Source organism: Pseudophryne corroboree, chromosome 4, assembly GCF_028390025.1.
Source record: "Pseudophryne corroboree isolate aPseCor3 chromosome 4, aPseCor3.hap2, whole genome shotgun sequence".
NCBI classification, from domain to species: domain Eukaryota; kingdom Metazoa; phylum Chordata; class Amphibia; order Anura; family Myobatrachidae; genus Pseudophryne; species Pseudophryne corroboree.
Window position 1 is genome coordinate 879,245,188 of NC_086447.1, and position 22,064 is coordinate 879,267,251.

The 22,064-nt window shown below is 47.0% G+C and overlaps 1 protein-coding gene across 1 annotated transcript in view; it reads right to left on the reverse strand.

Annotated features, from left to right (window-relative positions):
* Positions 1-22,064, reverse strand: part of DNAH8 (dynein axonemal heavy chain 8) — a 1,853,457-nt gene that overhangs the window by 318,151 nt on the left and 1,513,242 nt on the right. The window contains exons 65-68 of the mRNA XM_063918852.1: positions 11,028-11,254; positions 10,791-10,909; positions 1,117-1,220; positions 819-995 (exon numbers count right to left, since the gene is read on the reverse strand). Coding sequence (XP_063774922.1) covers positions 819-995; positions 1,117-1,220; positions 10,791-10,909; positions 11,028-11,254 — 627 coding nt within the window. The remainder of the gene's footprint in view (positions 1-818; positions 996-1,116; positions 1,221-10,790; positions 10,910-11,027; positions 11,255-22,064) is intronic.

The following is a 22,064-nucleotide window of genomic DNA, read 5'->3' on the forward strand; positions in this document are numbered from 1 at the left end:
GAGCAGGGTTGGATTACACATTTTGCCTCATCACAGCACTACCCCAGCGGGGACGTGCGGTGAGCTAAATGGCTCAGCAGGCACTGGCTAACCCCGGAGCCAGATTTACACACAATATATGAGCCAAAGGGTACATCTGGGCATTATATACAGGTGCAGCAGTATAAACTCCTGGAAATCTGGTGAGTTTTGATCAGAGATGTGCAGAAAAGGTAAGCAGGTGATAGGAACTGCCTCATTTGTCATAGACTTTTACTCCAGAGTTTCGACTATAAAAATTATTAGAATAATTCAAAGGAGATGTTTCTAATATATTCGTTGTAGTTTTCATATACTTTATACAGTCAAAACTAAGCGCAAACTTTAGTATGACAGGAAATGCTCTGCCTCACCCCACCGCACGTCACAGCCCCACCATCCATGCAGGTGAAATGTGCCACCATGCCCATGTTCTGTTAGTGCTCACAGAGGTGAGTGGGGCTGGATTACACACTTTGCCTCAGCACATCATTGCTGATTGCTTTATGATGCTGGATTCTTGAATCTTTGTAAATTTATCAACAACTATGTGAAAAACTGGACATCTTTGTAAGTGAAATAAAGAAAAGACGAGCTTATACACCTGAAAACGAGCATTAAGAAGGATTGCCTCTAGAAGGAATAACTGCAAGTACTGCAACTTGTTTCTCTATATTAAGCAGAATTGCAGGTAACCACAAGATGGCAGCAGCCACACAGACAGGAGTTGCCATCTATACTCAAAGGACTCATCATAAGATACATTGATTGACCACTTATCTGAAATCGTATATACTCACATTTAATGCAGCTTCTGCTTTCTGCAGTGCTGGTCTCGCTGCCTCCAGTGTACTTTCTGCTATAGCTTTCTTCTTTTCTATTTTATCCATCAACCTCTGTGCTTTGTCTTTCACAATTTGCTTCTCAGTGGTCACCCTGGCTGCTGAATGTGCCACTAAGCTGACCTCTGCCAGCACCTAGGGGTTGCCAAGCAGAACAATACATGATTCATAGGTGATGAAGTAGCGAAGGTGATTTTATAGCAATTAAATATTCAGCATTCTGAATCCATCAGACACTTTCCACTGGAATACTTACATTGTCAGCTTCAGTGGATGCCACAGCCAGTTGTTTTTCCTTTAATGCTAGTCTCTGAGATAAGTTACTCACAGATTCACTAGCTTCCATTAGTTTAGCAATTCCTTAGAGAGGAAAATTATAGATAGGTAATTTATACAAAATACAAGTCTGCAGACTGATTTTGAAACTTGTTTAAAATGTTAACTGTGATAATATTTACTACTAGGTGATTCATCGCGCCCTACGGGCGCTCTTCACACCGTCGTAAATGGCTACACCCCCTTAACCCTTGCATGCCCTTGTGGCGTGCAATATTTTTATTATATGGAGTATTATCTCTAATCATAATTGTGTGAGTGGTAAAATATTGCACAGACAAAGGGCGTGCGATGGTTAAGGGGTTGTTGCCTTTTGCAACGCCATGAACAGCGCATGTAGTGCCTGATGAATCACTTAGTAGGTGCTGTGGTTAGGGGAGTGGCAGATGCGGGGGAGACGTGGATGGGGGAGGAGGTCCATGGGTGCCGCGGGTGGGGGATGGGTGGATGCAGGGGTGCTGTGGGTGGGAGAGGGGCCGGTGCATGGGTGCCGCCGGTGGGGGTACGGAGCCACCGTGGGTGGGGGAGGAGCGGTTGCGGGGGTGCAGAGAGTGGGGGAGGGGCGAGTGTGGTGGTGCCACGGGTGGGGGAGGGTGTGTGTGGTGGTGCCGTGGGTGGGGGAGGGGTGGGTGCGGGGGTGCTGTGGGTGGGGGAGGGGGTCCAGAGCCACCACGGGTGGTGGAGGGGGTGTGTGGGGGTGCCGTGGATGGGGCACGGAGGTACTGCGAGTGGGGGAGGGGCGGGTAATGTTTCTCCTGCTTCTCCTCCTGGAAGCAGCTAAGCTGCTGTCCAACCTTTGGCAATGGCTCTCCCGGAGACTTGCACAGCAGCCAGTCACTATTGTTAGCGCCGGTGTCCCAACGCGCTGCATTACAGGGAAGAAGATACACTCAATAAACTACAGCTCCCAGCAGGCCTTAGTGCCGGAATGCTTCGGCGCTAAGAGCTGCTGGGAGCTGTAGTTTATTTAGTGCATCTGCTTCCCTGTAATGCAGCGCATTGGGACACCAGCACTAACAAAATAGTGACTGGTTGGTAGAACTGACTGACTCGCTGAATCAATGTAAAAGATAAGAGTGCTGTGCAGTGTCAGTGACACTGCACACCCACTGCACTGCACAGCACTGTCACCTTTTACATTGATTTAGCGTCCAGACATTACCCTCTGCGATATCACCCACTCTGGGCCTAATTCAGACCTGATCGCTTGCTAGGGGTATTTCGCAATGGTGCAGACAGATAGTCACAGCCCACCGGGGAATGTCTTTTTGCTTTGCAAGTGTGGGAACGCATGTGCAGCCGAGTGGTACAAAAAAGTTTTCTGAGTTGCCCAGGACTTACTCAGCCGCTGCGATCACTTCAGCCTGTCCGAGGCCGGAATGGACGTCAGACACCCACCCTGCAAACGCTTGGACACACCTGCGTATTTCCAAACACTCCCAGAAAACAGTCAGTTGACACCCACAAACGCCTTCTTCCTGTCAATCTCCTTGCGATCGGCTGTGCAAATGGATTCTTCGTACAATCCAACGCACAATAACGATTCGCTTTGTACCCGTGCGATGCGCCTGCGCATTGCGGTGCATACACATATGCAGTTCTGACCTGATTGCAGCGCAGCGATCAGATCTGAATGACCCCCTCTATCCGTTATATTAGCCATCTCGGGGCTTCCAGGCTAGCAGTCCAGGTGCTGTGTTGTGGAGTCAGGGCCTCTGGGGATCTGGGCGCGGCTGTGGCTGGGAGGCACTTCTGTGACATCACGCGCAGAGGAGGCTCAGGGGCTCAGAGAGTATGCGGCGCAGGGAGGGCTATGAAAGCCTTCCACTGCTCCGCTTTCATACACATCTATGCCGGTGGCCGCAGCAGCTTTTGTTCCACCTGCGCCACGGCTAGGGAGTGGGGATTGTTGATGCCGGAGGGGGTAGGCAGACTGGCAGCAGGACATCGGACGCTGCAGTAAAAGGATTTTTTCCCCTATCTACAGCGCAGAGACTTGCTGCAGATGCAGTGGCATACCCTCCAGCTGTACCTTTTTGGCAGATACAGTACCTTTTCTTTATGGTCTGTGCTGATTTTTGGCTCTCTAAACCTCCATTCAAAGTATAGGAAAAGGGGCGTGACCTTGCCACTATACCTGTGGCCATGCCCCCTTTTCGAATTTGTAGCGATTTTTATGTGTAAATTGTTGGAGGGTATGTTGCTGCAGATGCAGTGGGCCTATTTTGGGGTGTGGGCCTGGAGCTGCAGCTCCATCAGCCCCCATTGTTAATCCTGCTCTGGGAACACACAGCAGCCAAAGGGCAGAGCCTCCCATTGGATGTAACCTGTGTGGGAGGGCGTTTCTCGCCCAATCAGCTGTGGACTGGGTGTGATAGACCTGCTGCTAACCCAATGAGAGCTCCTAGCCACGCCCAGCATTATACACACAGGCACAGAGTCACAGATCTGGGCTATTATATAGGATATAGTTTGGTCCCAGAGCAATAAAATGAATCTATGGCACCCAAGGAAGTCACCCTGCAACAGTTTTGGACTGGCCCATGGGTATAGAGGAAATCCTCAGTGGACCCTATTGCCTGAGGGCCCCGCCCCTTCTTCTAATGTCAGTTTCCAAACAGTGCACTTAAATTATACATTGTTATTCTATAAGAGGGTGAGCAAAATGGTCTATAATGGTTGCCCAAGCCTCTGCTGGGACTGGCCCCAAACCGTGGAAGGGAAGGGGTGACAAGTAGGATTAAGATGGGAGAGAAAATAGAATTTTAAATTACCTACTGGTAAATCCTTTTCTCGTAGTCTGTAGAGGATACTGGGGTTCACATTAGTACCATGGGGTATAGACGCGTCCACTAGGAGCCTTGGGCACTTTAAGAAATCAATAGTGTGCACTGGCTCCTCCCTCTATGCCCCTCCTACCAGACTCAGTCTAGAAACTGTGCCCGAGGAGACGGACATATCCTAAGGAAGGATGTAAAAGAACAGTGGTGAGATTCGAACCAGCACACACAAACAAGAGGAAAGCCATGCTAACCAAACTGAACAGGAACAGCAACAGCTGAACCAACAACATTACTTAACGAAGTAACAGGGCAGGAAACACGAAGCACTGGGCGGGCGTCCAGTATCCTTTACGGACTACGAGAAAAGGATTTACCGGTAGGTAATAAAAATCCTATTTTCTCTTACGTCCTAGAGGATACTGGGGTCCACATTAATACCATGGATATGTACCAAAGCTCCTAAACTGGGTGGAAGAGTGCTGAGGTTCCTGCAGAACTGATTGACCAAACTGAAGGTCCTCAGAGGCCAAAGTATCGAACTTGTAGAACTTTGCAAACATGTTCGAACCCGACCAAATAGCTGCTCGGCAGAGCTGAAAATCCGAGACACCCTGGGCAGCCGCCCAGGAAGAACACACCGACCTAGTAGAGTGGGCCTGTACTTTAGGAACCGGCAATCCTGCCAATGAATAAGTCTGCTGGATAGTAAGGCTGATCCAGCGAGCAATAGACTGCTTTGGAGCAGGACACCCAATTTTCTTGGGATCATAGAGAACAAACAGCTGTCCTCTTCACGTAGATCTTCAAAGCCCTCACAACATCCAGGGACTTTGAGGTAGCAGAGGTGTCAGTAAGCAAGGTAATAACAATACGTTGGTTGATATGAAATGCAGACACCACCTTAGGAAGAAATTGCTGACGAGTTCTGAGTTCAGCTCTATCCTCATAAAAATCAAATAGGGGCTTTTGTGAGACAACACCCCTAGTTCGGACAAACGACTTGCAGAAGCCAAGGCCAACAGTGTTACAGTCTTCCACATAAGAAACTTAACGTCAACCTCCTGTAAAGGTTCAAACCAGTCCGATTGCAGAAACTGCAACACCACATTAAGATCACAAGGTGCCGTGGGAGGCACAAAGGGCGGTTGGATGTGCATAACACCCTTCAAGAACGTCTGATCCCCAGGGAGGGAAGCCAATTGTTTCTGGAAGAAAATGGATAAGGCCGAAATCTGGACTTTCAAGGAGCCCAAACGTAGGCCCACATCCACACCTGACTGTAGAAAAAGGAGAAAATGTCCCAGTTGAAATTCCACTGCAGGAAATTTCCTGTTTTCACACCACGAGACATATTTTTTCCAAATACGGTGGTAATGTTTAGACGTTACCCCCTCCCTAGCTTGGATCAGGGTTGGAATAACCTTGTCCGGAATGCCTTTCCGTGCTAAAATCTGATGCTCAACTTCCATGCCGTCAAACTAGCCGCGGTAAGTCTTGATAGACGAACGGCCCCTGTTGCAGAAGATCCTCTCACAGAGGCAGAGGCCACGGGTCCTCCAGGAGCAACTCCAGTAGATCCGCGTACCAGGCCCTTCTCGGCCAATCTGGAGCAATGAGAATTGCTTGAACCTTTTCCCCTTTTATTCGTTTGAGAATTCTTGGGATCAGTGGAAGAGGTGGGAACACGTAAACCATCTGGTAGACCCATGGAGTCACCAGAGCGTCCACCGCCACTGCTTGTGGGTCCCTCGACAATAGCGCTTTAGCTTCTTGTTGAGACGAGAGGCCATCATGTCTATTTGTGGAATTCCCCACTGACTTGTTAAGGACTCGAACACCTGCGGGTGAAGGCCCCACTCTCCTGGGTGGAGGTCGTGTCTGCTGAGAAAGTCCGCTTCCCAGCTGTCTACTCCCGGAATGAAGATTGCCGACAGCACCACCGCGTGTCTTTCTGCCCAGAGGAGAATTTTTGTTACCTCTGACATTGCAGCTCTGCTCTTCATTCCGCCCTGTTGGTTTATGTACGTTACTGCCGTTATATTGTCCGACTGAACCTGAATGGCTTGATCTTGAAGAAGATGCGATGCCTGTAGAAGGGCATTGTATATGGCCCTTAGTTCCAGAATGTTGATCGGAAGAATGGCTTCCTGACTTGACTATTTTCCTTGGAACTGTTCCCCTTGGGTGACTGCTCCCCAACCTCTGAGACTTGCGTCCGTGGTTAGCAGAATCCAATTTTGAATCCCGAACCATCGACCCTTGGTCAGGTGAGAAGTCTGGAGCCACCACAGAAGATAAATCCCGGCTTTTGGCGACAGACGTATCCTCTGGTGCATGTGAAGATGCGACCATTTGTCCAACAGATTCAGCTGGAATGGCCTGGCATGAAACCTTCCATACTGCAGAGCCTCGTAAGAGGATACCATTTTCCGGGTTGGTTTTAGGACATCCCGCACCATGGACTGTATTACCAATGCCTTTTCCAATGGAAGGAACACCCTTTGTTCCTCCGTATCCAGGATCATTCCTAGGAACGGAAGCCTCTGTGTTGGGTCCAGGTGGGATTTTGGCAGGTTCAGAATCCACCTGTGATCCTGGAGAAGTCGGGTTGAGAGGGCAATGCTGTCCAACAACCTCTCCCTGGAAGGCGCTTTTATCAGCAGGTCGTCCAGGTATGGTATTATGTTCACTCCCTGTTTGCGGAGGAGAAACATAATCTCTGCCATTACCTTGGTGAATACCCTCGGTGCTGTAGAGAGGCCAAATGGCAGGGCCTGAAACTTATAGTGACAGTCCTGCAGTGCAAACCTTAGATACGCCTGATGAGGCGGCCAAATCGGAATGTGAAGGTACGCATCCTTGATGTCCAGAGACACCAGGAATTCCCCCTCCTCCAGGCCCAAGATCACTGCTCTCAGAGACTCCATCTTGAATTTGAACACTTTTAAATACGGGTTCACAGATTTGAGGTTGAGAATAGGCCTTACCGAACCGTCTGGTTTCGGTACCACAAACAGTGTTTTGTAGTTGAAGTGGAACTGGGACAATGACCTGAGTCAGCGCCAGTCTTTGAATTGCCGCCTGTAAAGTCACACTTGCTTCCGGAGAAGCTGGTAAGCCTGATTTGAAGAATCTGTGAGTTGGGAGTTCCTGAAACTCCAGTCTGTATCCCTGGGCGATAATGTCTATGACCCAGGGATTCTGGCAAGACGTTGCCCAAATGTGACTGAAATAACGTAACCGTGCTCCCACTCGCCTGTCTTCCAGGCAGTGTGGTCCACTGTCATGTTGAAGGCTTTGAGGAAGCAGACCAGGAGGTCTAATCCTGAGAACCTGCAGCTGTTGGTTTCCTGGTTTTACCTCTATTACCTTTGAAGGTAGAAGACGAACCCTTAGATTTGCCTTTGAATTTTGCTGTCCGAAAGGACTGCAGAGTTGGAGCAGTGTAGGTTTTCCTAGCTGGGGGCGTAGCGGAAGGATGGTACGTAGACTTACTCGCCGTAGCCTTGGATATTAACTTATCCAGTTCATCCACGAACAGGACCTCCCCTGTGAAAGGCAGATTTTCCACTCCTTTCCTGGAGTCCGCATCTGCAGTCCACTGGCGTAGCCACAATCCCCTGCGTGCTGACACTGCCATGGCAGCGGTGCGTGTGTTAAGCAACCCAATTTCCTTTAAGGCCTCTACCACAAAATTAGCAGAATCTTGGATATGCTGCAGGAGTAAAACAATGTCCCTCCTGGGTAAGGTATCCAAACTGTCAATAAGGTTACCTGACCATTTTGCAAAGGCTCTAGTGATCCATGCGCAAGCAATAGTGGGTCTCTGGGCTACCCCCACCGACATGTATAGCGATTTGAGAGTGTTCTCAATTTTGCAGTCAGCTGTGTCCTTTAAGGATGCTGCCCCAGGCACCGGTAAGACAATCTTACGTGACAACCTAGATACCGATACGTCGACAATCGGCGGGTTTTCCCATTTCTTTCTATCATCCAGGGGAAAGGGAAAGGATGTAATCAATCTTTTAGGAATCTGAATTTTTTTGTCAGGGTTAGCCCAAGTTTCTTCAAACAGGGCATTCAATTCCTTTGATGCAGGAAAAGTAGCCGAGGATTTCTTTTTTACATTAAAAAAGGATTCCTCCTCCACCTCTGCCGTCTTGTCAGGAATGTGCAGGACATTTCTGATAGCCTCTATCAGGGCCTGTATGCCCTGTGATAAGACGGCATACCCCCCGCTCGCATCCACCTCACCCTCCTCTGGATCTGATGTATCGTCATCAGTGTCATCCTGCATGAGCTGGGCCAGAGAACGCTTGTGTGGGCAAATGGCGGGGGGTTTTAGACACTGGTATGGGAACTGAATCTCTATTTATCAGGTTATCCATAGACTGTCTTAAAATCTGTGTCTCTTTCTCATTGTTGGATAATTTAGTTGAAATATTCAATATTATCCCTTTAATGGAAGCTAACCATGGGGGTTCTGCCCCACTAGCCTGTGAATGAGCACGATCCTGGGTACAGGGTAGTGAGTCTCTAGGGGAAGAAAGGCACTCAGCCGTGCAGGAAACACAGTCCCTGGACATGGTCATGTGAAGGGATACACACACTCACACACAGAAGAGGAAAACACAGTTTAACCCACACAGAGCCCCTAGGGAGACAGAGAAATCGGAGCCAGTCACACACAGTGCCCCTAAGTATTTAACACTACAGTCCCCCCCCCCCCCCCCCCCTCTATATCCCCCTGGCGCCGCTGAGGAGACTTAAAGTCTTTGTGGAGGAGCTGCACTTCCCTGTGATTCCTGTCAGAGCATGCTGCAGAGGGAAAATGGCGCTGGTGAGCTGCTGGATCCGCTCTTAGTGAAGCCCCGCCCTCTTAATGGCGCTCGGCTTCCCGCTTTTATTTATACTGGCCTGAGGTAAGTTTCAGACTTACCGAGGGTTAAAACCCGTGTCAGTAATGGGTGCCAGTGTGGGTAACATTAGTGGCTCAGCGCGCCTCACAGCGGGAGACATGCAGCCGCATGTCCTTCTGAGCCCCCTGGCGCGCAGCCTGTACTCAGTGCTCAATCCTACCCTTGTGCTGCCATTCCCGCAGCGACCCGCTAACCGGGACGCCGGCGCTGTACTCACCACTCATCTCTCTTCTGGCTCTGTTAGGGGTGGCGGCGTGCTGCGGGAGGGTACGCTGCCCCGTGGTGTGGATTGCAAATAACCCCCTCAGGAGCTCAGTGTCTTGTCAGCGGAGAAACAGGACCATTAACTCTCCAGGAAGTTGGTCCATTCTCCCCCCTAAGTCCCACGAAGCAGGCAGGTTGGTGCCAATCAGCCCTGCCTGAAAACAACAAAATAGAAAATAAATGCAGAAAACTCTTCAGGAGATTCCCTAAGCGTGACCGGCTCCTCCGGGCACATTTTCTAAACTGAGTCTGGTAGGAGGGGCATAGAGGGAGGAGCCAGTGCCCGCTATTGATTTCTTAAAGTGCCCAAGGCTCCTAGTGGACCCATCTATACCCCATGGTACTAATGTGGACCCCTGTATCCTCTAGGACGTAAGAGAAAGAGATTGGGTTAGAGGGACAATGATGAGAAAATGACATGGTTGGGGGATATAGATGAGATAGATGGGGGGGGACAAAGATGAGAGACGGTGATAAAAGGGAAGGTTAGGGAAACAGAGATTAAAGAAAGGGAAAGGGAGCAGAGATGAGATAAAGACTCAGGGGCTGAGTGGGCACAGAGATAAGAGAGAAATAAATGGGGAGGAAGGACAGAGATGAGAGACAGATGGGGAGGCAGGGATGATAGAGAGACAGATGGGGGCAGGGATGACAGAGAGGAGGGCAGAACTGACAGAGAGAGACAAAGGGAAGGGCGACAGAGATGAAAGAGAGACAGGTGGAGGGGCGGTGATGCAAGAAAGACAGATGGGGGAGTGCGAGCAGAGATGGGAAGGTTAGGGAAGACAAAGGGAAATAAACCTGCAACGCTGGGCTCGATAGCTAGCAGCCCAGCAACTGACAGGTTAAAAATACTAGTATATAGTAAAATTCCGAAATACCACATTTATTGAGAGTGACTGAGATAGCGACACCTTTGCTTTCTGATGGTTGAGTGTACACAAACTTTGCTTCATGCACAAAATTATTAAAACTATTGTATTAAATTACCTTCAGGCTACATGTATAAGGTGTATATGAAACACAAATGCATTCTGTGTTTAGACTTCCCAGCACTGGCGTATCCATAATGGGTGCAGTGTGTGTGGTGCACACGGGCCCCTGGGTCCAGGGGGGGCCCACACTGCGCCCATTTCTTCTATACTTACCTTTCCGGTGTCCATCGGCGACTGTGTGTGGGCCCCCTCCTCTCCCGTAACCGTCACCGCCGCTGCTAGCGCACTGAGCGCTAGAGACTCTGGCACAGTGCCAGAGTCTACAGCGCATGCGCAGGACTCAGAAAAAATGTTGCGGCGGCCATTTTTCCGAGTCCTGCGCATGCGCTGTAGACTCTTGCACTTTTCCAGTGTCTCAGCGCTGAGAGTGCCAACAGCGGCGGTGATGGCTACAGGAGAGGAGGGGGCCCACACACGGAGTCTGCACACGGGTCCCCTCCTCTCTAGAAACACCGCTGCTTCCCATGTCCCATCCCCAAGTTCTCATTATGGTATGCAAATATTCCAAAATACGGAAAAACCTGATATCAAAATACTTCTGGTCCAAAGCATTTTGAATAAGTGAGAGTCAACCTGTATATATTATAGAATACATGACTCCCGGTAAACCAATGTTACCAAAGACCACCTTACCTATGTTCATCCGTTCAGTTTCAGCACTGAAATACTTCAATTTTTCCACATAAACATTTTTGAAGCTACTTATAAATGATAAATATGATTTAGGCGTTACATAAACCCTCCTGTGGTATCTGAAACAAAAACGAAACATAAGAAGCAGTACCAAGAACAGTTTGTACTTAGCTTGATGCTATTACTAAGAGAAACATAACATAAATGATTGATCCTTCCGGCTCAGGTCTCCGTTACCTCTGAAAGTAATCCTCACAAGTCCCTGAAACCATTTCATGAAATGTTCCCATGATCTCCGCCACCTGAGATCTCACTTCTGCACTGCACTCCATATCAAAGCCTGAAAGGAAGTGACGTGAAACAGCAACCAGAGCTTGCTTCGGCCATGGACTAAACCAGTCTATAGTGCACCCAGAAATAAGACCAGGATATTTCGGAGAACATGTCCGGAGTTTCTCACCAACCTGTGCAGGGTGAATAAATAAGTTTACACATAGTAAAGAATTCAAACATTTATTTATACAAGTCTATCCACATTCATTAAAGATTTCTCCACACTCTACTGCTGCTAACTCATAAATAGCCAAACTAACCCAGAGCAACCCTATAACTGGAATCAGCACTTCTTCATCTCCATCACAACAGCGCCTTTATGCATAGACTCTGGGGGTAATTCAGATCGCTGGGCTACGTTTTTTTGCTGTCCTGCGATCAGATAGTCGCTACCTACAGGGGGAGTGTATTTTCGCTGTGCAAGTGTGCGTTCCTATGTGTTAGCAGAGCTGCTAAAAGTCTGTTTGAGCAGTCTCTGTGCAGCCCAGGACTTACTTTTCCAGTGCGATTAAATCCTGATGGTCGGGGCCGGAGCGGACGTCAGACACCCTCCCTCAAAACGCTTGGACACGCCTGCATTTTTCCAAACACTCCCTGTAAACTGTCAGTTGCCACCCACAAACGGCCTCTTCATGTCAATCTTCTTGCGTACGCCCGTGCGAATGGATCCTTCGCACCATCCCGTCGCTGACAGACGATGCCTGTTGTAGCTGTCCGACGCGCCTGCGCATTGCGGTGCATACGCAGTTTGGACCTGATCGCCCGCTGTGTGAAAACACACAGCAGCTATCAGATCTGAATTACCCCCTCGGTGTCATGCACACTTGCAATAAATCGCTCAATGGGTGAATATCAGCATGAGATTCGGTATCAGGCCTGTTATTACCAATATACATCACACCATATACTGTAAGTGTCCCGTTTGTAATGTAGATTTTTCTAAATATGTCACTTATTGGAAAATGGGCTGAATCAAATGCAAAAAGCAGAGTTTTTTTGGTTTTTGCAAGAGAATGTGTGGCTAGCATTTGGCTCTCAATAAGTTAAATGTGACTGGCAATGGGATCTGTGCACTGTGGCATAGACCTGGGCTCTACACAATGGGGCCCTTTATGGTGGGATCCAGTCTCTAGGTCGACAATACTTAGGTCGACCACTATTGGTCAACAGTAAGTAGGTCGACATGGTTTCTAGTGATAATGTCGATATTATCTTAAACAGTAAAGCTATACCTTTAAACACACCTTTACCATGGAGCTGCTGCGGTCGCTAGCTCACGCTACGTACTTCGTACGCTATTTGCGCACAGAGTCCCATACCGTGTACGCACTCAGCGTACAAACGCTGCACTGTGGGTACAAAGCACACACAGCGTGCGCACACACAATTGATAACCTTTAAACCTTGTTAATGATATAATGCAATGATATGATTACACTTTAAACCCTTAGCAGCAAAGTACTGCAACGATGTTATACCTTAAATCTTAAGTAGCGCTGATGGTATAAAGTACCCGCAGTGCGTACACCTTATCAATGCTTATACACCTTATATAGATAAATACACTCTAAGACCCTTGCAGGAAAGTGAACACACAGCACAGATTTGTAGTTGCAACCACAGGGTTTTAAGGCCACAGTGGATAAATTCCAAAAGGTAAAACAGTACAAATCATACACTACAGGCTAACAAGATAAATCTAAACAGAATAATGGCTACAGAGAATGTACATACGTGAGAATGTTCGCAAGCGCAACCCGAGCCGGTCCTCCGCTGGTCATACAGATAGCGTTCAGAGTCTTCTGACCGGCCAGGCAACAATGGGCTTTTTATACACAACATGCATACACAATACAATGGTCACTGTAATCTCATTGTCCATTGGACACAGGGATGTGTCTTTACATTACAGAAGAGGTCATAGGTGGATTTGAATAGGTGGGCGATGTCTTTCCCCAACTGCTCTTGTGGGTGGTATCCTCTGGATTTCCGCCGCATACATAATATATAGTAAATACAGTTAATGTTCATATTCTACTTTTGCACATAACTATATGCAGGAACAAGCGATCTTTCTCTAACCAACACCGGAATGTTACCCTCAAAATACCCTACAGCTGGATACTAGACATCACCTTCCAACCTTTATCTGACCCTTCCTATCATGCAAAGGCGAATCCCTTTGTCCAGGAACTGTTTAAACTATTAATACTCGCTGATGCGGTCTAGGGGAACTATATCTAAAATGTACACTATTTGGGTTAAATATGTAATGTTCTAATAACCCTCTATGTGCTCACAAACTCTACCGTAAATGCGCATACCACGCGCTAAGGCGCATGGCCGTGAAAAGCTGCGTTACGCAAATTGCGGATATGTGCACGCACGGCAGACTGAGTGCACACGCAGCGGGCATGTGCATGGGGTTAGTACAAGGCATATGCATTACAATATTGTTGACTTTGACAGTCCACCCTTTGGCAGTCAACAATAACTGCCACTATCTAAACATTAAACAGAAAAATATATATACAATACAATATCTATAAAATAATTGGATGGTAGGAGGAGAGGAGTAGGCGGGAAATGTATGACCTAGTGGGATAGTAAAAGCATGTATGTATGAAATTCATGTCTGAGGGGCATGTATCATCGTGCCGTTCATGTTTTAGATAAGCTTCGAGGTATTGCGAAGTATACATTAAATCCTTCTCATCCCGTATTAAGGGTCTGTAAGTGGGCCAACAAACACTACCGAGCTCTTTTCGGCTTCTTGTTCCAACAAATGGGGTGCACATTTAGTTGATGATACATGGAGGGGGAAACACATCTGAATGCTAATATATGTATCTATATCACCTGTCGACTATGTGTGTCACTACCTGAAGGTTGTAGAGATGAAGATAAGACACGTATCACAAATACAATCACATAACATTTGTGCAATCGTTCTTGGGTGTCAATCGTTCTTGGGTGTTGGTTGAAGTCTTGTCCGGATGGTTGTATCTTTGCTGAAAGTGTTAATCAAAGTCTTTTCTGCATGGATGTATTGTTCATCAAAGTCTTTTCCGAATGGATGTATTTTTTATCAAAGTCTTTTCCGAATGGATGTATTTTTCTTGAGGGAAAACAAAGGAGAAACGGGTGAAAGAAACGGACCGTGGAATCACGTCTTATCACAACATTGTCTCTATTGATGGGTCATAAATTAAATCAGTTGTTGTAACAATGCTCCTCAAACTCATCACTTTGGTACCGTGCTTGCGCCGCGTTAAAATTCGAACACACCTAAATATCAAGCCAATCATTATGACAACTCCCAGGATACAAAGGAGAAACTGTCCTACACTCACGATAACATTTTGAGCCCATTCTCCTAAACCTGAGAACCAATTGCGTGGGTTCAACCATGAGACCCAGCCGGTCAGTTCATTACTCACAGCAGTAAGGGTAAGGTTGTGTCTCCTTCGGAACTCCCACTTCAACTGCAAGATATCGTCCATCTTTTGATCTATGACCTCGGTTGGGTCATCAGTGCTATTTGTGATGTACGTGCAACACTTCACACCATACTGAGTTGCCAAGGTGACACAGTACCCGCCTGTCACCGCTGTGATATAATTTAGAACCATCCTGTGCTGGATCAGTTCCGTTTTGTAAGCTTGCAACTCCCTCCCCAGGTTCAATGTCATGACAATTACTGTTTGGTAGGTCAGGAATCACCAGTTTTAGATTTCTGTTTTGATTTCTCAACTGCTGGCTCATCTTAACCATATATTTTACAGTCACCTCATTATTGCATTTCAAATCATCCTGGGGGTCAATCATTACATGGGGTTGTCGACCAAAAAGAATCTCAAAGGGTGATAGGTTAAGGGGGGACCTGGGAGTGGTTCTGATGCTGTTCAATACAAGTGGCAAAGCTTCTGGCCATAACAATCCAGTTTCAGCCATTACTTTGCTCAGCTTGTTCTTAATAGTGCTGTTTACTCTTTCCACTTTCGCACTCGCCTGTGGGCGGTACGGAGTATGCAGCTTACTATTAATTCCCATCAGTTTGCACATAACCTGAAAGACTTCACCTGTAAAATGGGTACCCCTATCACTTTCAATTATGCTAGGGATACCATATCTGCACACAAATTCCTGCACAATTTTCTTTGCAGTAAACGTAGCAGTATTTGTGGCAGCCGGGAACGCTTCTACCCAATTTGAAAACACGTCAATACAAACTAACACATATTTTAAATTTCTGCAGGGTGGCAACTGTATGAAATCAATTTGTATTACCTGAAAAGGGCCGTCTGTTGGCGGGATATGGGATGGTTCTGTTGGTATTGACTTTCCAATATTCTTCCTCAAGCAGATAAGACATGTCATTGCTCTATTACCCGCATGAGAAGAGAATCCTGGTGCAAACCAGTAGGCTCTCACCAGCTTACACATACCTTCTTTGCCCAGATGAGTCAGACCGTGTGCCGCCTCAGCTAAGCTTGGAAGATATGCTCTGGGGGCTACTGGCTTACCTTGTCCATCTGTCCAGAGTCCTGAGGACTCCTGGCCATATCCTTTTGACCTCCAGACTGCCTTTTCCTTTGGAGAACACAAATTTTGCATTTCACTTAATTTTTGTGTGTTGACGTTATTGAATACCATCAGTTGTGTGATATCTGTCTGTATGGGGGTGCTGGCTGCTGATTTAGCAGCTTTGTCTGCCCGGCTGTTACCAAGTGACACTGGGTCTTGACTGTAAGTGTGGGCTTTGCACTTGATAACAGCCACTCTGTCAGGTTCCTGTATCGCTGTTAGAAGTCTTTTTATATGGGATGCATGCGCTACAGGTGTGCCAGCTGCCGTCATGAAATTTCTGAGGCGCCATAGGGCCCCGAAATCATGCACTACTCCAAAGGCATACCTAGAATCTGTATAAATATTGGCTGACTTACCCTTAGCCAATTCACACGCTCTGGTTAGGGCGACCAGCTCAGCAACTTGTGCTGAGTGCGGTGGACCCAGGGGTTCAGCTTCTATGATACCTTTGTCATCTACGACTGCGTATCCAGTACACAAGTCTCCCGAGTCCGTCTGTCTGTGGCAACTACCGTCAGTGTAAAAAGTAAAATCTATGCCTTCCAGTGGGTTGTCACTAATGTCGGGTCTTGCAGTGAAAGTTTGGTTCAGATATTCCATACAATCATGTATGTCAGTGTCTGTACTAAATCCTCCTTCACCATCACTCTCATCCTCCACCCTTTGTGCCTGTCCAGGCACACCTGGGAGATAAGTTGCAGGATTTAGTGCGCTGCATCTCTTTATGGTGATGTTTACAGGTGCCATTAGTGCCAATTCCCACCTTGTAAACCATGCTGATGAGACATGTCTGGTTTGGGCAGAGTTCAGTAAGGCTGACACTGCATGAGGTGTATGGATGGTCAGGTTGTGTCCCAACACTACATCTTCACTTTTACTCACTAGCAATGCTATCGCTGCAACACTTCGCAAGCATGTGGGGAGAGACCGTGCTACGGTGTCCAACTGTGCACTGTAGTAAGCTACCGGCCTGCTGGCATCACCATGTCTCTGGGTTAGGACACCTGCCGCACACCCAGCACTTTCCGTACCGTACAACTCAAAAGGTTTCCCATAATCTGGCATGCCTAATGCAGGTGCCTGTGATAGGCATTGTTTAAGTCTCTCAAATGCCAGTTCGGACTCATCTGTGTGAGAGATCCGATCTGGTTTGTTCGAGGAGACCATTTCCTGCAAAGGTAAAGCCAGTATGGAGAACCCTGGGATCCAGTTTCGGCAGTACCCACACATTCCAAGGAAAGTGCGGATCTGCTGCTGGGTTTGTGGCAGAGTCATTTCGCGAATCGCCTGTATTCTATCAGCGGTGAGGTGTCTCAGTCCTTGTGTCAAGCAATGTCCCAAATATTTTACCTTGGTCTGGCACAACTGTAACTTATCCTTTGAAACCTTGTGTCCCGTATTAGAAAGGTGAAATAGAAGTTGTTTCGTGTTTTTCAAGGATGACTCAAGTGAATCTGAACACAGCAGTAAGTCATCTACATACTGTATTAATACTGATCCGCTCTCAGGTTGAAAGGATTGTAAACAGTCATGCAAAGCCTGGGAGAAAATACTTGGGCTGTCAATGAAACCTTGGGGTAGGCGAGTCCAGGTGTATTGTACTCCCCTGTATGTAAATGCAAACAAATATTGGCTGTCAGGGTGCAGAGGGACCGAAAAGAAAGCAGAACAGAGGTCAATGACAGTGAAAAATTTTGCAGTAGGGGGAATTTGCATGAGGATGACAGCTGGATTTGGCACTACGGGGAATTGGCTCTCAACTATCTTGTTTATCCCTCTTAGATCCTGCACTAGCCTGTAACCCCTCCCCCCACTCTTTTTCACAGGGAAGATGGGACTATTGGCAGTGCTGGACGTCCTAACTAGGATGCCCTGTTGTAGCAAGCGCTCTATGACTGGGTACACTCCTAATTCCACCTCTGGCTTCAGAGGATACTGTGGGATTTTTGGAGCTATCCTACCATCTTTTACTTGCACTACTACAGGAGCTACATTTGCCATCAATCCAGTGTCTTGTCCATCTTTGGTCCAGAGGGATTCCGGTATCTGGGAGATCATTTCCTCTACCTTGGATGGACACCTGTCTATAACAGCAGAGTGTGAAATTAACCTTTGTGGGGTGTCTAACATATCCTGCACTTCCTGAACGTGGTTCTCGGGTATATCTAAGAAGACACCCTCAGGAGTACAATATATGACACACCTCATCTTACACAATAAATCTCTCCCAAGCAGATTAGTCGGAGCCGATGCAGCTATCAAAAAGGAGTGCTTGGTCTGCAAAGGCCCTATCGTAATCTCCGCTGGTCTACTTAAAGGGTAGTGTTGCACTACTCCTGTTACCCCCATTGCTGAAATTATTTTACCCGTGGTTTTCATACCTACCGTTGAATTTAACACTGACCTGGCCGCCCCTAAATCTACAAGGAAAGGTAGTGATCTACCAGCTACATCAACTGTAACCTCGGGTTCATTTCCAAGGCTAGCAATCAACTTTACTGGCTGCAAACTACAGGTGTGGCCCAACCCCTATTGTATGTTGTGACCCTCCCGCAGCGCGCTGGCAGCTACAATATGTGAGGGGGGTAGCTGAGAATTTCCAGAGGTCTGCCAGTCCCTCCTAGGTGGGTACCTCCTTGTTTCCCCTGCATGTGGCTCATAATTCCTCCTATGCGGTCCCTGATCCCAATTACGTGTGTTGTGCTGTGAGTCATGTTCTGGTCTAGGGGGTCAATATACGTTGCTTTTATAATTACAGTTCCGTGAGTAATGTCCTTCCCTCTGGCAATTATAACATTTTACTACATACGACTTACCATCAGGGGTCTGGGGTTTTGGCTGATGTGGCTTTGTTGTCAGGGCTTTGATACTTACGGTCATCAGCTTATCCCCCTGTGACTCCCTGTGTTTAATGATGTTCCGATCGTGCTCGATAGCGGACTCTCTTAATGCAGCCACCGAAAATACCTCTCCAGTTAGGTTGAGTGGTTTGTACCCTTGTTCTCAACGTTTCTTTCAAGCCGTCCATTAATACGGACACAGCTACATCTCTATGGTGTACATTTTCCTTAATGTCCTCAAGCCCAGTGTATCTAGCCATTTCCTGCAGTGCTCGATGGAAATATTCAGAAGCAGCTTCACCTTCTTTTTGTCTAATGGAGAAGATTTTATTCCACTTGACAACAGTTGGGAAATATACTCCTAATTGCAGATTGATCTGTCGTACATTCTCCTGAGTGTATTCATCAGTGAGAGGTACCTTTGCGTCTAATTTACAATCAGCAATGAATTTCACAGGGTCAATATTGGAGGGCAAACATGCCCGTAGCACTGTCCGCCAATCTTTGTTTGTGGGTTCGGTGGCATTACCTAGTTCTCTAATAAACCTCTGACATGCGGCTAGATCTTTTCTGGGATCGGGAAATTCAGACATAATTGTCCTCAATTCTGTCCGGGACCAGGGACAATGCATAGCAATGTTCCTGACGGGAGTGATTCCCAGAGCGTCAGTCTTCCCATTGGGGACTGCGATCACCCTGACAGGATTTAGTTCAATTACATCATTTTGGGTTGCTTCTACAATGTGAGGTGCGATTGTCTCTGCATAATGTACTGTAACGTACTTACCTGTGGACAAGACCTCACCTGTCCCTCCGCTAGGGGCCTTTGCTACTGTTCTTACTGGTTGGGCCGTGCCCACTTGTGTGTCTTGTATGGTGGCTGCCAGAGAGAGTGCCGATATCGTGCTGGGCTCATCTTCTTGCTCGCAGTCCTGAGGGAAGTTTAAGATGGGATACAACTTGCACGGGTTAGCATTAATACATTTATCAAGTTCACTCTTGTCATATATTAGTATGCCATTCTCTGTAGCCACTTTCTCCCCTGTAATATACGGTGGTGGTGGTGCAGTTGCAATCAGTTTCCTGATAGGGTTGGAACCAGCTGCGTGAGCTAGTTCCCTTTGCATATCACTCTCTCGTTGCCATAAATGTAAACAGTTTGAGTGTCTGATCCTTTCTTTTCGGGATTTTATCAGACATATCCTAATCCTTAAATTCTGCAACACCTCTGGATTAAAACTGCCTACCTTAGGGAATGGTTCCCTATCTTCCGCAGTCATACGTTCCCATTCTTTGCATAAAACCTCTGTGTGTGAGCCATATTTCTCACACATTATGTACCTCGCCGACCCCTTGGGCCGCGGAATATCAACCTGAACCCTGGTTGATCGTCCCTTACTTGAGCAACTGGCCCCCATCTTTTGCAGGTATTGCCTTCTCAGCTAATTCCTACAAAAAAACAAAATACTCAGTGATAAAGCAACGGTGAAAGTCCTCCGAGTGCTCTCACCCACTCACGCCCACGTTGGCCAATACACCTAAACACTGTCATCAGCGCCGGTCGTACCCAACCTCGGGCCCCTGTGTAACCTCTATTTACTGGAAATGTGTGGGAGTGACTTACCCTAACCAGTAAATATTGGTCGTTGGAGATTTCCTGAGTGACCAGCGAAACTCCCTTAAAACAAAAAAATTGTTACACAAATCACGTTGCGTGTACTACACCTAGCGCCAATGGTCCCGCGATTTTTACGCACAACTCGTAAAAGGGTATCGCGGTGGGCTAAGTATTGCACTCACGTACAATCGCCCAGCGTATAGGTAACTGTTACTTATCCGCCGTGCGTCCAATGGAATCGTTTTTCAGGCTGCGAAACCGGAGCGTATCTGAACGGGCCTATATGGGCTGCGCTCTCTACACAAAACCTCGCTGACCTTTTAGGCCGAGGTATTCAGAGCTTCGCTTGACTTTGTCAGCGGTTTTCTGACTTCGCTGACCTCTTGGTCTGCTGTTATACTAATTGCTCCTTTATACCTTAATCAATGTTAACGTGAGCAAGCCACTCTCACGCCACCAAGTGTCCACTCACCTGGTGTGGTCTCCTACGGGATCCCGAATTCCCTGGGTCCACAAAACCTTTATTATTTGCACACTCACGCTCGTTCACTCATATACACTTTGGTTTTTCTGTACAGAAAATTAACTTTCATTCAGATAAAACAGAATAATTCCAGAGGTGATACAGTAAAGAAGGTATTTAAACTAAATATTGGAAACTGATCAATTTGTGCTATTATCGCGTGGCTACCGTATCGCCTAAACTGAAACAGTGCTATTGTGTGATTTGAACTTAGTGGGCGTACCTGTACGCACGTTGCGTAAACACGCCACGTGTGTATGCCTTTACGTTGCGTACGCAGTCCCGCACGCTGTACAAGACACGTGTACAAAGGCCGTACGTCCGCAGTGCTACAAAACTCACACTTCTATAAATGTAAGCGATATTTAACTATAATCGCTTACTGAACACACCACACAGTTTCTACTGTATAAACCTTTACAACTAGGCCAGGCTGCGTGTGCGTCTTACACTTACTTGCTTAACTATTAATTCTATATTTTAACTAAATAGCAACAAATTTTCTCAGTACAGGTCAAAATGAATCTAGTAATCAATGCTTACGGCAAAAATGTGAGCAGATATGCAAAGTACAAAATACAGGTGTATGCGTGTGTTGCGTGCGCATTTGGCGCCAAAACAGAAATTTCACAGATTTTAAAACAGCTTTTGCGTACTTACCTTCCGGATTCCACCAGCATCTCAACAAACCATGCAGAGCAGACGCTTATCTTATCAGCACTTGAGAAAGAGTTTACCAGAGTATCCACGAACCAGGAGAAGGCTTACATGGATACCTGTCCGCCCTTTGATGATAGATAAAGTCTGCTGTACCCTGCTAGGCTGTGGGTATGAGGAAAAACAGGACGATGCCCCCAATTGATAATGTCGATATTATCTTAAACAGTAAAGCTATACCTTTAAACACACCTTTACCATGGAGCTGCTGCGGTCGCTAGCTCACGCTACGTACTTCGTACGCTATTTGCGCACAGAGTCCCATACCGTGTACGCACTCAGCGTACAAACGCTGCACTGTGGGTACAAAGCACACACAGCGTGCGCACACACAATTGATAACCTTTAAACCTTGTTAATGATATAATGCAATGATATGATTACACTTTAAACCCTTAGCAGCAAAGTACTGCAACGATGTTATACCTTAAACCTTAAGTAGCGCTGACGGTATAAAGCACCCGCAGTGCGTACACCTTATCAATGCCTATACACCTTATACAGATAAATACACTCTAAGACCCTTGCAGGAAAGTGAAGACACAGCACAGATTTGTAGTTGCAACCACATGGTTCTAAGGCCACAGTGGATAAATTCCAAAAGGTAAAACAGTACAAATCATACACTACAGGCTAACAAGATAAATCTAAAC